Source organism: Python bivittatus, unplaced genomic scaffold, assembly GCF_059951505.1.
Source record: "Python bivittatus isolate LINGU-HERP-01145 unplaced genomic scaffold, Pbiv_v1 ctg000700_np1212, whole genome shotgun sequence".
NCBI classification, from domain to species: domain Eukaryota; kingdom Metazoa; phylum Chordata; class Lepidosauria; order Squamata; family Pythonidae; genus Python; species Python bivittatus.
Genome location: NW_028277098.1, coordinates 13,316,015 through 13,333,186, shown reverse-complemented (window position 1 = coordinate 13,333,186; position 17,172 = coordinate 13,316,015). Strand labels below are relative to the sequence as shown.

The window sequence follows — 17,172 nt, the reverse complement described above, 5'->3', positions numbered from 1 at the left end:
TGTCTGCCTCCAAGCTGTGTGACTAGTTAATGATTCAATATCACATGAATACCGGAAACTGGGTTGAGTAAACCAGGGTTTACTTATAGGTAAGCATATCAATGCAAACATAGCCTATAAGCCGCTGCCCTCTTGGCCTTTCGACAAGCAGTTTAACAGGAACTTGCTCCTGTTAAACCAAATGCAAAATAATAAAAGTACCACCCCGCCCACTTGACATGCACCGGTTTTACCCTACGCTTAAGCCCTAGCGGTGGCGGCTCTTTAATTGGAAGCCGGAAGTGAAGCATGTGAGACGGTTTAGCCTCTCATTTCGTTGGTTAGTCCTTTCGCTCGTCTTCACCATAGAGAAGATGAGACCGCCCTGTCGAGAACTAAGCCGCCGGCCGCTGAGGCTGTTGGGAAAGCGGCGGCGTGCCTTGCCTTGCCTTGCCTTGCCTTGCCTCCGACCGTCTGCGGGGTGGGCGAAGGGCGCGCGGTTAGCGCAGAGGGGCGGCGCGTGAGTGAAGCGAACACCGGAGCCTTTTGCGAAGTCGCGCGGACCGAGAGGAAGCAGGACGGTGCGGCGGCTTCTTGGACACCATGGCGGGCGGGGGCAGTGCTGGCGAGTGGTGCCTCATGGAGAGCGACCCAGGCGTCTTCACGGAGCTCATCAAGGGGTTCGGTGAGGTTTGTGGCTGGGCTGCCATCGCGGCCCCTCTCTGAGGCGGTGGGGCGAAGGAAGCCGAAGGGGGGACTGGCCAAAGCGTCAGATTCGACCCTCATGGGCTCGATTGGTTCCTAGGATTCCCAGCATCGGTTTGCAAATGCCTCATTGGTTAGGGATGGATGGAGACTCTGGTCATGTACAGAACGCGGTTCCTTGGTTAACGACTGGTTTGCAGGTCAGTCATTCGGGCAGTATCCCACCGTGCAGCAATTCAGGGATAACAAGCCACAATGACTAAGGCAAAAGCTTGCATGCTGTATTATTTATTTAGCGTCTTGTGTGAATCTTTTTTTTTTTTTTTTTTTAGAAGTGGGGTGTCCTATGACAGGATTATTTCCTCCCCCGTGTAGAATCTCTTTTTGCAGATCAGAGTTTTTGTTTTTCTTCGATATTAAAACACATTTTGATGGGAAATGGAAAATAAAGGTGATGTTAATATCCCTTTCCTGCCCTAGTAATGGGTCTGGAGGGTAAAATTTTGATTTGTTGGTAACTCTAGTAGGCATACCTGTGATGAAGGCACAGATATTTAACAAAAGGAGGTAGCTGTATGGAAATCGTAATATGTATTGCCTCCCATTAATTTGGGGATGGGGGAGAAATGCATACATACCAATTTGTATGTAACACAGAAGCTTTCCATCAAACTGACTTTTAGAAAAAGAGCAGCAGTTCCGTTAGTTTTCTCTCTGACATGCATTTGTAAATTTGTACTGGTTAGATCAGCATTTATCATTTTATTTCCAGTTTTGTCTACAGCCTAGAATTCCTAATGGTCTCCCAATCATGTACTAACCAGAACCAAAATTACCCCCTTTTTCAAAAGCAGTCAAAATTGGTGGTGACTGCTACTTTAAATGTGTTAAATCTATATTTCAATTGTCTATCTATAATTATAACATATAATGTAGCAAATGCCTGAAAGTGTAATATGTGTGCATCAGAATTTTGTGACTGCAAACACAAGTGAGGCAGATGCTTGTTGAAGAGCTGGATTGACTTGTAATTCCTTTTTAAATTAATGCTCAGTTTCACCCTCAGATTTTTCCCATATAGAATGGCCCTGGATGGCTTCCAACACTGCTGCTCTATTTTGCCTAACTTTCCTATTTGTTATGAAAAACTATTTCTGAATTTTCAGGTTGCAGAGGAGCACAGGTTGAAGAAATATGGAGTTTGGAGCCTGAGAACTTTGAAAAATTAAAGTAAGTACATTGCTTGTAGTTATTTACCTTTTGTATCCAGTGCTCATCCTTGCTTTATAAATTAGGTCCTGCATTTCCCTCCAGCAGACAAAGGAGTTTTTGTCGGAGATTCAGTCAAGCAATTCACATTATTGGAAAAACAAAAGAAGACACCTTTTAGATTCTAATCCTGTATAGTTACTTTTCTCTCAGATTGTGGGTTCCAGTGGGGAGGGGACATTGAATGCTGCTGGAGAGCTGTGGAGTTATTTGCTCTGCCTGTTACAAAGTGCCACAGTCTAGGTACTCCATCGCCCAGTAAGGAGCTATATATTTCATGCAGAATAGTTACAGAGGGATAGTATGACTTGTAAGTATGACTCCCCAAACGTTTTTATAAGGCATAATATTTCTTTTCTTTCCACCTGCTAAATCAGTTACTGTTCTGCGTTTTAATTATAATATATATGCAGTTAGTTTTATTTCCAGTCAGTAGTAATGTTTCAATTTTCAACGTGTTTATTGTGTTTTTCTTCATCTATAGGCCAGTCCATGGACTGATTTTTTTATTCAAATGGCAACCAGGAGAAGAACCAGCTGGTTCTGTTGTTCAGGATTCTAGATTAGATACATTATTTTTTGCTAAACAGGTATGGTAAATTGAGAAAATCTGTGTATTTTCTAGGACAGACTCTTTTTAAGTAAAATAAATAAAAATTATGTTCTAAAATATTGTGATACATTTAAATGAGAAGGAAACCTGGCAAAACAGGTTCAGTGAAGTTCAGATGATAATCATTTTGGGCATGGAGCCAGAAATGTATGTAATGTGAATTCATATTTTAATATTACTAAAGACATGCCTGTATTTTCTGATTCTAATCATGGAAAATGTTCCATGATCTGCAAAGCTGTGTGTATTTAGCTAGAAGAATGATATATAGTTTGCCTGTAGAAGCCTTTTTTTTAGCAAATTGATGGAGGATATATTTTTAAAACTATGAAATTTTCCATATACATTTCTTCAAATATTCTTTATTAGGAAATTGGGTTGTTTGTTTGTTTGTTTGTTTCAGAATTTTAATCTCTACAATATAAACCTCCAGAAAGAAAATCTCCAAGTATTTAACATGGAACAAAATTTGTTTGATTTGGAGATTTGATTTGATTTGATGTCCTAAGATAGCAAGGAATAATGCAGTACAGTTTAATTCCAATGGTATAATATATTTTGGGTCATCCATTTTTCATGAGGAAGTCATCCTTGTAAAGTTTAAGGGTGAGTGAGGTGGAACTTGGCAAGATGATTTTTCTAGTGTGTTTAGGGATAGAATGAATTGTGGCATTGCAATCACCACTGTGATCTGCTTCAAGAAGTGGTCTCTTTATCTTATTGTTTTGTTCTTGTCTGTAATGATTCAAATCCAAATCTATTACTACTTAGAGGGAGGTAAGCAGCAGAATTGCCATTCTTACTTTCTGATTTAATTTTTTTTTTTTTTGGAGAGATAATACGTTAACATAATCACATGAGAATATTCAGTTAACTCAGTTTAATTTGAATGGAAGATTGAGAAACAAGAATTTTACTTAATTTAAGAATGTGTGATGCACTAAAACATGGTCTAACATTTGATTTCAGAAAATAAGATTTCACTATGTACTAATTATTGCTTAAGTAAATCTTAATTCCTAAGTTTCCTTTAATTTCTATTTGTCTTTTTTACTTTTTTGTTTTGAATCCTTTGAAGGAAGAATTTCCATGTGCAGAACTCTTTAGCAGCCAATTGTTACTATTTCTTAAGAAAGCATGTGTATTTATGGTTTTCAGACAAGTTATTAACAAAGAAATTACTGACTATTAAAGCCCAGCAAGTTGAATGGCTCATGCAACCCTTAGCCCATTTAATAATGCAAACCAAAATAATAATAATGACAACCACAAACAAATGGTACAGTATGTGAAGCTGTTCAGGGCCAGTTAGGGGAATAGATGAACAGCTGTAAGCTGTTTATATAGATAAAGCTGAAGTATAAACCATTGCATCAAATATATTTGACCGTGCAAACATAGAACCTTGTAAACAGTTCTATAGTTGAAAGTGAGTTGCAGCAAGTAAAGTTAGTGATGTGTATAATTTGACTGCGCTAAATTAAATTATTTTTATACTCTTTACAGGTAATAAATAATGCTTGTGCAACTCAAGCCATAGTAAGTGTGTTGTTGAACTGTACCCATCAAGATATCCATTTAGGAGAAACGCTGTCTGAATTCAAAGAATTCTCTCAAAGCTTTGATGCAGCGGTATGTGTAAAATAGTTTTGATATTTTGGGGAAACATCTTGAATATGAGCAAACATTACATTATTTTCTCTTTCAGATGAAAGGCTTAGCATTAAGTAACTCAGAAGTGATACGGCAGGTTCATAACAGTTTTGCTAGGTAAGAAGACATTGAAATATTTCCCAAGTAAAATGTATTCAGAGGGTATGGTTGTAATATCCATTTGTGTGTTTCACTTCTCTTGCAGACAACAGATGTTTGAATTTGATGCGAAGTCAACAGCAAAAGAAGAAGATGCCTTTCACTTTGTCAGCTATGTTCCTGTAAATGGTCGATTATATGAATTGGATGGTCTGAGGGAAGGTCCAATAGATTTAGGTAATATTTTCATTTCACCTGTGTAGTTGTCTATTTTTTTTTTAATCTCAGCGTTTTTAACTGTACAGCATGACATTCTGAATATATAAATATTTTGGGGGCTACTGGCCATGTTTGGAATTTTGGGAGCAGATTGCAGATACTGTCAGAAAATGGCTGCCATGATAGATGTTATCAGTCAAAATTAATTTAACAAAATGTACATTTATACATTGTTCCCTTTCATTCTAACCCTAGAATACTGTTTACCATCCCAGATTACCTTTTTTTTTCCCCCTGAGTTGGTCACACTTCCAAAGAACTGGCCTGCAACCAACCCACCACTTTACTTTTTATGGATGCTTAGGAGGCCCATATGAATGCCAGAATCATTATTGGGAATAGTGATGACAGCAGACCTCATATAACAAAGATCAAGTAACTTGATTTTATGATTTCACATTGCAAGCATGTGTACATGTATTGATTTGTATTATTTGTGTACTTCCTGTTTAGGAGTATGCAATCAAGATGACTGGATCAATGCTGTAAGGCCTGTCATAGAAAAACGGATACAAAAGTAAGTGTTTCTAACTTGTATTTTCAGCTGTTTTGCTTATGAAAATTGAATGAACAGATTTAGAGTTTGTTCTTGGTAAGCTAGTTGAAGAGAATAAAGCAGCGGCTTTTCCTTATTCAGTTGTTTGGAGAAAACAGTTTTTTGGAAACTCTCATATGTCAATCTCGTGATCCACGGGCACATTTTTATTTGGCTAATCCAGGAGCAGTTATGTTGGAGTTGTTGGCATGATAGAAACATGGATCTAGTGTAGTCATATCAAAGCACCTGCTGCCATTTTTCCTAGGAAGGGAATATATGGAGATGATAATATGAAATGTATTATTTCATCCCCATTTTGATTTAAATTAATTACATTAAAACAGTGTTTAAAATTTATTTGACCTTCTGCAATATTTAAGCCTTAAACCTTAAATTGGCTTTCAGGTAAGCATAGCTGATAAGTGTACATCAAGTGATTGGAGTCATATCACAATGCTCTTAACCAGGAGTATGTTTTGCATGTATTGACAACTATTAAATTAACACTTGAAGGGAACTTAAAGGACTCTATTACTGAACATCTCCTTTTTTTTTTTTTGTGATAAATAGAGGGCAATATTCAGTTTGAATCTTTGCTTTGCTTGTCATGCATTATGAAAATGCTCCTAAATGATTTAATATCTGTGAGGCTCATAATGCAGTAACAACAATATGTAACAACTATGTTCTTATTTTGCAGGTATAGTGAAGGCGAAATAAGGTTTAACCTGATGGCAATTGTATCTGATAGAAAAATGATATACGAACAGAAAATTGCGGAACTGCAGAGACAGCTGGCTGAGGTATTTATCAATTAGATAAGTTTCTTTGTAATGGTTGGGATGTGAGGGTTAGTGAATGACCTAGGAACATCTGGTGCTACATAACATTTCAGAAGCTAAATAGCTGAGATTCATGTAAGAGTGATTTAGTAATATAATGCTATAAAGCAGGTATCAGATTTTTCTTGTTCCTTCTTTCCCCCTCACCCATTCAGTATCTAAGCATTGCGATTTTCTCTGGAAACTTGAAAAGCGTAAGTTAACAAGATGAAATTAAACAGTTTGTATCTTCAGTTTCTTACTTAATTTCAAAATACATCTTCCTGAAACTATTACAATTATAAATAATCTATCCATAATGTTTCCATTATTTTCCTAAAAAGGTAGATTCTTCTAAACAAAACTGCATTAAACGGACTATGAAAAATGTGGCTTCTTGGGTAGAATATCAAGCTGCAAAAAATTGCATTAGCAAATTAAGTGCAGTTTGCCAAGCATTAAAAGCAAGCACTAGAAGGCAGCAGAGAGCTGGACTGTTATGCTCTAATTAAGAAGTTTTTGTTTCATTTGATCAATAGTTCTGGAAAACCCAAAGGATTACATACAGTCTTGTAGCATTATGATTGGTCCTAAACTAATACTGCCCAAATCGAATAATACTGCCCAAATCCTATAAAATAAATATAGGATTTATTTTTCTGATATATTAGTATAGCTTTCTTAATATTTAAAGTTTTTAAAAAGAGTAGTGCAAAGGGCCTCTCTCTACTCGTTTTAACAGAAAGTCTGCATCTGATGCTGGAGCCTGCAAAGTCTGGAGTCAGCTCTTTGGTTCAGCATATATTATCCATGTTCTATATTTCTTGAATGGATGCTGTGTTTAAAATGCTGATATTCAACTTGATAAAACTATTTTTCCCAAAAGGAAGAGCCGATGGATACAGACCAGAGTAGTAATATACTAAGTTCCATTCAATCTGAAGTTGCAAAGTATCAGATGTTAATTGAAGAAGAAAACCAAAAATTGAAGAGGTACAAGGTATGTAAACTGCTCACTTTGAATGGTAAAAAGAGCTAATTTGTTTGAAATGTTAACCTTGTGCTGTGTTGTTCCCCACAGAGACGTAGCCACTTTCAGATAATGGTTTCTTTAGTGTTCAGAACAAAACTAATCTTAAAAACAAAATACATCCAAGATGAGGGTCATTGGCTGCCTCTTAGAATAAAAGACATTAATGCCACATCACCACTACCACCCATTAAAAATGACCCAGATTTCCAAAGTTATTGTCAAATTGCATAAACAAGAGCCAAGCAAATGAAGCTTTCCCTTTTTCTTCTTCCATAGTATGTTTGTTTACAGCTTTCCCTACTGTCCCTCCTATTTGCTCACACAGAATAAGTAAAGAGTGGGGAATAAGGGGCAACAGCAGTAATGGGTAGCAGGACAAGCAGGACAGAATGCCTTTGTAGCAACAATATCCATGGTTTGGTGTAGTAGTTAAAGCATCAGGCATCACTGGAGACCATGAGTTCTAGTCCTCCCTTAGGCACAAGGCCATCTGGGGGACCTTTGGCCAGTCACTCTCTCTCAGCTCTAGGAAGCAGGCAATGGCAAACCTCTTCCAAAAAACTTTGCCAAGAAAACTGCAGGGACTAGTCCAGGCAATTGCCAGGAATCAAGACTGACTTGAAGGTACGCCCCCCCCCAAAAGAAGGAAATACTGAGCAACTGACTAGTTGTCTAGTTCCTGCTTACTGTCCCCCCGCCCCCACAGGACATTCTAAAGCTGCTTACTACTTAGTTTCCATCCTGTTGTCTTCCCTGATGTATTTCTGCTACTGCTATAGCAGGAACAGTTGTGATAAGAGTTCATCTTAGTTTCTATTCCCCACTAAACAGAAGTTGCAGGTGAAGCCCAGCGGGAGTGAGAAGGTTGTGATTCACTGATACGTGCTTTTGGCATACATATCCTGTAGATTCTGTGGTTCACAACCAGTGTGGATCCAAGTCTGTTGGCTGGCTGGGAGCAAAAATTTGACCAGTGCAAATATTTCTCAATTGATTAGTAATATTTTGAATTTTAATTTCTTATTTTTGTCCTTTGTGTAAGATCTGAATGTGAGTGTTTGAGAATCATAGAGAAAAATCAAGTGGTAGACTGGGTTGTTTGCATATTCCTTTATTGAAATACATCAATTTCATCTTAAATTACTCAAAAGTAATAATTGCATTTATTTAATTCTTTTTTCTCCTGGCTCCACCCACATTTTTCTAGTATGTCTCTCAGCACCCATCTCAAAGACCAAACGCAACCCTTGCACCAAAAAATATTGTGTCCTTCCAGCTCAAAGAAATGAGTTTAGATGTTTTTGTGGACCCAGCTTCACACTGGTTTCTCTGAGCATCTATCAACAGTCATCACTTTACATGGTTTCTTTATATTGCCCTATTGGACTTCTGATTTGCTTGTACCATGCCCAGAGGAGGACTCTGTTTCTACATTGCAGAGACAAACTGATATTGATGAGCAAACAATCTTTCAGCTAATCTTTTCTATCACTACCATATTTCTAATAGAAGAACTCCTGGTCAGTTTCTGCGGAACCAAAAGATTTCCCAGAGCACAGTTTGAAAATTGGAGTGGGGTGTGTATAGAAACAGAAAATATACCTTGGAAAATTACATTAGCAAAACTATTTATAAAGAAGAGTAAATTGCGTATGCTTCATTCATTTGCCTTCTGTTACAAAGCAGTTCTGCAATTTTACTGAAAGTTCAAAGAAAACATTCTCAAAGAACAATTCAGTCTTGTGAAAAGGTTAGGCACCCCTAATAAAATTGTATGTTTCAATAAATTCCTAAATGAACAGATGGTGACACAACATGGGATCTTTCTTTAAATTTATGCTTAATTATTTACATGTGGTTGTTTACAGATTCAAAATACAAAAAGAGTGAATGTGACATGCAGAAAAGTTTAGATACCCTTCCAGCTGATTCAGCATTTTGTTTTGTTTTTTACTGTAAAATGGTTAGTAAAGCCCAAAAGGTTAACTTGCTAGGTCTCCTGTTAACCCAGTGAAGACAATTACATACATAAACAAATACTCTAACTCTTCTAATTTCTCAGTTTGTGATGGTCTGCTTTCAACAACCATGGTTAAGCAGCTCTCTGAGCATTTGGAAATGAACAAAATTCATTCTTAAAAAGCAAGGGGAGGCTATAAAACAAATCTCAAAATGGTTCCAGCTAGCAAGTCCAACTATAAGAAACATTGTTAAGAAATTGAAGATAAATGAAACTGTTGAAGTCAAGGCAAGATCTGGAAGACCAAGAAAAATCTCTGTTACAACTGCCTGAAAGTAGGACAGACTTGCAAAATAGAACCTACAGTTTTCTGAAAACAATCTACTGAAAAGTTTGCTGACACTTGAATGGTTATCTCTGGGTCCTCAGTAGGTTCACAGTAGAGCATGGCTTAAACAACAATTTACATGGGAGAGTTGTCAGCAGCAGATCTTAACTGATTGAACTGTTTGGCCATAACCAGCAATATACACTTGGGGAGGTCTCAGGTGTGCAGGAATACTTCTGAGCTAGAAGAACAGTGAGGAAAAAAATCAAAAGCAAGAGTAGAAATCCTCTTAACTGGCTATAGGAAATAATTCAAAGCTGATATTTCTGCCAAATAAGATGTTAAAAAATAGGGACTGGAAAGGTGTCCAAACTTTTGCATGCTATATTCATTGCTTTATTTTGAATCTGTAGATCTGATTCTGTAATAAGTATGCATTCAGATTTTCAGAAATATACTGTGGTTAATTTTGTACCATGTACAGGCTATATCAGCTTCTATTCAGTTACAGATTAACTGAACATACAATTTGATCAGATTGTCTAAATGTTTGCATGCTACTGTACTTCATGTTGATAATAAGTAAAGTTTTTGTTTTTTTAAGTACAGGAATTTTGGAGGGAGCCTGATAACTAATTTTGGACTATTGTTTAGTACCTTTCTTTTAGACCTGAAACAATTTTCTTCTGAAATTATGTCCAGTAGCGCTTATTGAATTATTGTCTTAATCTGTTGGGCATACTGCTGGAGTAGAAAGATGCTTTGTCATTTAAGTTCATTCTTAGGACTGTGGAAATAGATAGCTCCCTTGTTCTAAGAGAAGCCTTCTTCAGTGAGCATTGTGTGAGAAGGCTGAATGGAGCCTTAATCTGCATTGTTGGCTTCCAGACTGGGCAGTTTTGCAAATGATTTGGGCAGTCCCACAGTCTGTGCCAAAGCTGCCCAGCCTAGAGCTCCTTTGGAGTCTTGGTCTGCCTGCAGCGTGCACTGAAGCCACTGGTATAAAGCTGTCTTGGTGGGCACCTGGTTTTGACCTCTTCCCAGGTTGGAAGCACTTCAGCCATTCCTGCAGAAGGATATTGAGAGGAACGTTTTCCTTAACACAGCTTGAAGTAGTTCCAGGTATCTCAAGATTGCTTTGGCAAGGTTAATTGCAGCATTTCTAGGCTTTGAGAAGGAGAATCACATTACCTCCAGGGTGTGAATCTCTTTGTTGAAGAGCTGCTTTGCTCAGGCCTATTCATTATATTTCATGGCAAGTTTTTAATCTCCCCTCCCCATACCTTTTTGAAATTTCTTTTCTACCTTGTTTCTAGGGGGCAGTGCAACCTGATCCCTGCAACAAGGTCAGATAGCTTGTAATCTAATTCATTTGGTTGCTGTTTTCAAATTCCTCCTTTATTTCAGCTTGCCTCCATAATTCTGAATGTATGATTCTTAATGGATCAAATAACGGTGTCACCTTATGTTTCTGTGGTCATTGTTTTTGGAACCAACCAGGTTGTTGAAATAGACAACTAAATTCAAGAGGTACTGCAAGAGGTACCTCATGTTGGAAGACTGGCATTTGTGCAACACTGCCTAATGAATGGGAACATAGTAATTTGAAATGTTCCTGTTCACAAAAAGAAGGCCTGACTTTGGTTGGTCATCTGACTTTATACTGCTCATGCAAAATCTATGTTGCCACTTGTTAATTGCAGATTAAGCTACATATTGCAGCTATGTTCTTAACTGTTTTCCCTGGTAAGACTGATCTCACAATCTCACAATGGGATTGTAATGTATATAATATGTGTTATTGTTTGATTTATATATGCACAAATAGTGTTTACATGATGGAATGTATATCATCTTGCATAAATTGTATAAGATTATAAACTAAGCTCAGTAATATAACTTTTGACAAATTCTGATTTTATTGGTTTATCATTTTAATCTGCCTATTCTGTAAATAGATTCTCATATTTTTAAAGTTAAAAAAACAGTTGAAATGCTAAAATATCTAAAAATGTAACAAACCAACAATATACTAATAGTCATTTCATTTATACAATCTCATCAAGTTTGGCAACACTTGTGTGAAACACAGTAGTGTATATATACGGTATACACCTTTGCATTACCTGCTGGCAAAGTAAAATACAGTGCAATACATATGTTCAAGTAGTCCCAGTTTAAGAATGAGTTCCGTTCCAAGGTCTGTCCTTAAGTCGAATCTGTATGTAAACCAGAACAATATAATACTGTATAAGTAGTATTGTGTAATTAACTTAAACTATTGTGTATTTAACTCGAATTTTGCTACAATAGGCTCTCCTCTTAACTATGGGTCATCCGTAAACAGGGCATTCTTAACCCGGGAACTACCTGTAATCCACCAGTTAGGGTTCTTAAGTTCCCACAGCAGTGTGTGTTTGAGAACAGTAATTCCGCCCAGAGTCACTGGTTTGAGATGGGTGGATGTACAAATTGAATAAATTATTATTAATAATAATATAATTTACCTGGCAGGTATGCAGTTGTGAGCAGTTTTCTTTTCTTGGGTCTTATGCTTAACTGCTTCTTTCTCTCCATGCTTCATTTCCACTTCACCCAACTCTTAATAGCAGCAGAAGCATGTCTTTTATACTGAAGTCATCCAGTAATAAGCCAGCCCAGTCACAGCATCAGAACAGTAGAAACACTCAAAATGGCATGGCTCAAAAGAGGCTTGGTTTGCTACTACCTCAGAACAAACCTTTTGGAATCTACATTTTGTCCCATGATGCTCAAAATGGCCATTTCAAATGTAAAACTAGACGGTTTTGCACATCCTTAAATGGCTAAACAATTGCATTGAAGATTTCCATTGAAGAAAGGATAACTACAGAATTCAGAGAACAAGTTACTTAACAGCCTAAATGTTCATTCTACCTCTTGAGGCAGTTAACCTTCCAGACTAAATCCATATTTGTTGCCAGTCACATGTAAATGCTGAGCTTAATTCTAAAAATTGCATTCACTGTAATTTAGATTACAGTATTGTAAAGAGCTGAATATATATCTTGACTGTGTGCAAGACTGAGAATGCCACTGTTATCACTGATAATTTTTTAACTTTCCTGGTCCAAAAGGATTATTAAGATAAGGTGGAAGAGTAGCTGAAATGCTCTTATTGCATCCATTAGCCATAATCTCTATCCTCCTCCCTTCCTTTTTTCCATCTCTGCCCCAATTCCATTCTAGAAACTCTGTAGTGCTTTTATCCAGGAGCTTGCCTCACAAATGTGATTCTGTGTAATGGAATCGAATGCTAATTCATGTCATGTTCCTTCTGTGCTTACAGATTGAAAACATTAGAAGAAAACACAACTACCTGCCATTTATCATGGAATTGCTGAAAACATTAGCAGAACATCAGCAATTGATTCCACTAGTAGAAAAGGTAAATGTTGTTTTATGAGTGAATTCTAGGCTTTTATGAATGTGAGGGTTTGAGAATAGCATCTGCCTGAATGGAAAATTAAAAGTAATCACTTGCAGATTTCTCTTTTGAAGAGAGATAAGCAAGAAGGCTATTGTGACAAACTTTGTGGTGGCTGTGCAACCACTAGATGGCATTCTCTAAGCATAGATGCATTCCTCTAAAAAGTTAACATGCAGAATACCTGTTATTTCTCTAACTACTTTGATTTGGTAGTGTTTTGCTCTATCCTCTGTGTTCCAGTTCTAGCTATAATACTGATTTACTGACACGGCTAAGTTCCAAGCACATTTGGGGAAGAAAGTAACATGTTTAGCCTGTCCCCTGTTCCCTTAGGGCTATTAAACAATGCAATGGTTCATCTAACCTGATTTTGATTCTTACCCTGAAACAGCTTTGGACATGTTCTTCCTTGGTACTCTAGATGTAAAATAGGAGATTCTAATGCTTAAAAAAATCCATTTAAATTTGTATTTTATCAGGCTTCACCAATGAGAAATATTTTTTTTACTTTTAAATGAACCACAATGAATACAATCAGTTACTTACCTTTCACAGTTTTAACAATATATGTTTATACCAGTTCAGTTCTTCACATGCTATCAGGCTGTCATCAGAAGATTTAAATACATGTTTGAGAATAAATTCTATTGAATGTTAGCAGGGGGGTCCAAATGTAGCCATACTTAAAGTATATGTGACATAAGTGACATTTAGTCATAGCTAAATTAAGTCTTATTGACTTTAGTAAATCATGTCTAAGTATGAATAACATTGGATCTAGCTCTTTGTAGCTTATGTGATGAATTGCAAAGGTCTTGCTCTCTTTTAACATGAGTATAATTTGGTGTCAAAACCATACTTAACATGCAGGTTGGTAGGGGGTAGGATATTTGTTCTTCAGAAGGAGTGTTGTCTAAACTCCTTTGTTTGTTGTCTAAATGATGTTAAACCTGCAGTTTTGATGTTTTCTGCCTGAAAACAGCAGAAATCCACACCAGCTATTTTTAACAATTATGTCAGATGGAGTTACAGAAACAGAGCTCATTGGTTGCAGGTTGGTCACTTTTGTCAAGGATCTTGATGCAGGCAGTTTAAATCTACTTTGATTCAATAAGAAGCTGGCCATTTTAGAAGAATATATCAGCCCTTATAAGTGCCCTTTGTTACAGTTAGGTGGAATGATTCTGATCGTATTGGTATGGTTTCAGATGGTAGCTACTTGCTGTTCCAGAGAGATCTTTATTTAAAGAAAGCTTCCTTCATAAGATCATTCAGATTGGTGCTTCACATTGAACTTGTTACAAATAGATTCATCATTTCATCAGCTGAGGAAAATGTCCTTAATTTTTCAGATATCATACAATATCTGGATTAAATTGGAGCTTTCTATTACATTAACAGCCAGTAATTGAGACTTAAAATAGCGGGTAGTAAACTTGTATACCGTAGCAGGGGATCTTTTGCCTATTGGACAACCTCAGAAGATATATTGGTATTTTTACACTTTTCATTGACCTTTCCCATAGTAATGTACAGGAACAAAATAAATCCTTTGAAATCTAGCTCCCTGTTTAGAATGTAGTGATCTTGAGATAATTGTCCCGTAACTGGCATTAATTTATATTGGAGTCACAAACTGGCAAGTTTTCAAATTCTACTTCTTGGTAAAAAGAGTTTTATTGGATCTTAACCAAAGTACAGTGAAAAGTTTTTCTAAAGGTAACCAGAGGAGATTTTTTTTAAAAAAAGTTATCAAGTTCTTTCTTTGGATATTAATGCCTAACTTATATAAGAGCATGCAGTTTTTATCTTTATAAAACACTAATTGCTATTTTGCTACTTGACACAGGGAAAGAAATGCTGATAATAAAACTTGATAGTTATAGTCAGTAGTTGTATAGAGCAATTTGAGATTGCATGTACCATTAATGTCTCATCAAGCTTTTAGAAATACAACAGCAATACTAGTGCTCCAGTGCCTAGCTCTAGCTCTCAATGCCCAATTATGTGGATTTATGTCCTGCCTTTTCTCCAGAAGCTCAAACAAGCTTACATGCAGATCCCTATTTTATCCCCATGACAACAACAGTTTGAGGTAGATAAGATTAAAAGAGAATGACTTCCTGAAAGTTCACCCAGTGAACTCCCATGGCCAACACTTGGCCAGTATACCATACTAGCTGTTCTGCAATGCTGTTTTGAGAAGTGAAGCAAACAGGGATTAGCAGAAATTATGATTCTTCCTTAAACAGGGAGCGTCTGCTGCATCCTGATTCGCTCCACAAATGGATGGAGGTGTTCTGCTTGCAGAAGGGCAGGACTACATCAGCATGGATACATTGGCTGACAGATAAGGTGAAAACCTCAGCTGAAAATCATAAAGAATGGTTGATCTGTAGTATGTCCTGTTCATTTATTAAATATTTCAAGAGAATGCAGAATCTTGTAAATGTTGAGTTACAGCAAAAAAAAAAAAAAAAAACACCTGTTATTAAAACAGTGCAAAATGCTTTCTATCTGCCTTTATTTTCTAGGCAAAAGAAAAACAGAATGCTAAGAAAGCTCAAGAGGCCAAATGAAGACCAATGTCTTTACAGGGTGGCTGTCTGGAGAGGAAAATGTGCTTCTGAATGTCTTTGTAACCTTGCAAGACTTGTACAGTTTAAATTTGTCCAGCACACATTTGCAGATTTGTAACAGTTTGTCCTGTCTCATTTGCACGGGGTCTACAAATCTTCCCTTTTTCCCTGTTGCTATCATGTGCATGAACTACCACTCAGTAATGGTTTTAGAATCTCTGTCCAATTCCAGTATATAACAGTGATTTCTGACTGATTCTTCATATTTAATCAGGAAATGCTGCTGCAATTTGTATAGACCCAAATTGGTGCAAGTAATGTAGAACTTTTTACTGTAATGAACATATTTAAAATATCTTGTCTCTTAATGAAGCCGTGGATATATAGTTATGTGAAGAGAGCTTAACTTATTTTTACAAATAAGTTGGCCTATCTTTGCTTGCCACCACTACCTATCTTGGTCTTGGAGTTGTTCAGTGACTTGCCCTGAGTTGTTTTTATGGAGTTATGTCTACATTTTCTACACAACTGAAAGTAAAAATTTAACAGTGAAATGATTGACAAAGACCAATGCATAAGCGTAAGAGTTTATTGCTTTAGTAGAAAAAATAATAAATATTCCCATTTTTATTTTGGCAAATTATTGTATGGTATGATAATTCGATATACTGTATGGATAATATGATTTTGTGGGGAAAAAATTCACTTCTCTTGAACACTCTCATCCCTCTACAGCAGTATTCCTTTCATATTAGCCCCGTGGTCTTCACCTGAGTCACACAATCTACTGCTCTTGGGAGCAGAGTGACATTGCAGGTGGCTGTACTAGTAAATATAGATTATAGAAGTGATTGTAGTACTTGGGGAAGGGTATTAGAAGCCTTCCTCAAGAAGTGGATACAGGATTGGGGAACCAGGAAAAGACTCCCAACTCTAATAGAAGATTTAATTAAGTAGTTCTAAATTCCAGAAAATTGGATTAAATGAGTAAGCCATGACTTGGGAAACATGCCATGCAAATGCAGTCAGTGGAATCCAATCCTTCATTAGTTGCTTCTTCCAAATCTTTAGAACAGATTTTTTTTTCTTTTCAGCAATTATTATAGAAATAAGTCTCAGTACAGGAATGATAATTTGGACAAATCTCAGATCTAGCAGTTTTTGTCAGTTTGAAAGTCCACTGAATTATGTTCTGTTAAATTGAAAGTTTATGGTATATTTTTAAAAAATGGGAGAAGAACCTGCTCTTACCTTAAAGGAGTGCTGTTTATGACAAAACAAGCAAAAGCAAGAGTATCCAGACAAAAAGTGTCCCTTAGGAAACAGAAAAGTTGGCGAACCCATGCCTTGCATCCTTCATCTAGGTGAGAGGCCCCAAATTATGTGCACTACAGATCTTAACGTCCCTGATTCTTCAGCTGACTGTGGCTGCTGAGACTTATAGGTTGGCAGCATCTATTGAACCTTGGATTTCCCCACACGTGATCTAGGATCTTGGGTGCCTTTATATTACTGAATCATATTTCTGCATTGTGGACTTCTGCAGAGTCCAATGTGTCCAGGTTTGAGGCACTATATTTGAAGGAAGTGTATAAATCAGCAACAAAGACAATCAAGGAACTGGAGACATAAGATTGAATATGTTTAGCCGAGGAAGAAACGAAGAATGGGCATGCTAGCCCTTACCAAGTGCCTTAAAAGTCACACAGCAGCTAGTCAAGATTTGTTCTCCGTGCCCTGAGTGCAGTACTCAGAACAATTGTTGTTATAATAAAGTAGTTTATGATTGAACATTAGGAAAAATTTAATAAAAGTGGGTGCAGTTTGATAGCAGAACCAATTATGAG

General features: G+C 36.8%; 1 protein-coding gene across 6 annotated transcripts; it reads left to right on the top strand.

Annotated features, from left to right (window-relative positions):
* The first annotated feature begins 417 nt into the window (after positions 1–417).
* On the top strand, positions 418–15,622 carry UCHL5 (ubiquitin C-terminal hydrolase L5). 6 transcript variants are annotated; one of them, XM_088153426.1, is made up of 13 exons: positions 418–669; positions 785–884; positions 1,851–1,914; positions 2,438–2,543; positions 4,073–4,198; positions 4,275–4,336; positions 4,425–4,555; positions 5,051–5,114; positions 5,836–5,938; positions 6,843–6,956; positions 10,594–10,623; positions 12,606–12,704; positions 15,281–15,622. In XM_088153426.1, the coding sequence occupies exons 1-13, from the start codon at positions 583–585 to the stop codon at positions 15,323–15,325; spliced, it is 1,131 nt and encodes a 376-aa protein (XP_088009552.1). In that variant the 5' UTR covers positions 418–582; the 3' UTR covers positions 15,326–15,622. The 6 variants fall into 6 exon arrangements, with proteins under 6 accessions (XP_088009552.1, XP_088009553.1, XP_007421055.1 ...); XM_088153427.1 differs by lacking the exon at positions 15,281–15,622 and adding an exon at positions 14,999–15,231; XM_007420993.4 differs by lacking the exon at positions 785–884 and having other exon boundaries at positions 418–664.
* Positions 15,623–17,172: the final 1,550 nt, after the last annotated feature.

Coding starts and splice junctions, on each gene's coding strand:
- UCHL5 (XM_088153426.1), top strand. CDS start 583: ATGGCGGGCGGGGGCAGTGCTGGCGAGTGGTGCCTCATGGAGAGCGAC. Junction 670..784: donor TCATCAAGGGGTTCGGTGAG/GTTTGTGGCTGG, acceptor ATTGGTTCCTAG/GATTCCCAGCATCGGTTTGC. Junction 2,544..4,072: donor CATTATTTTTTGCTAAACAG/GTATGGTAAATT, acceptor TACTCTTTACAG/GTAATAAATAATGCTTGTGC.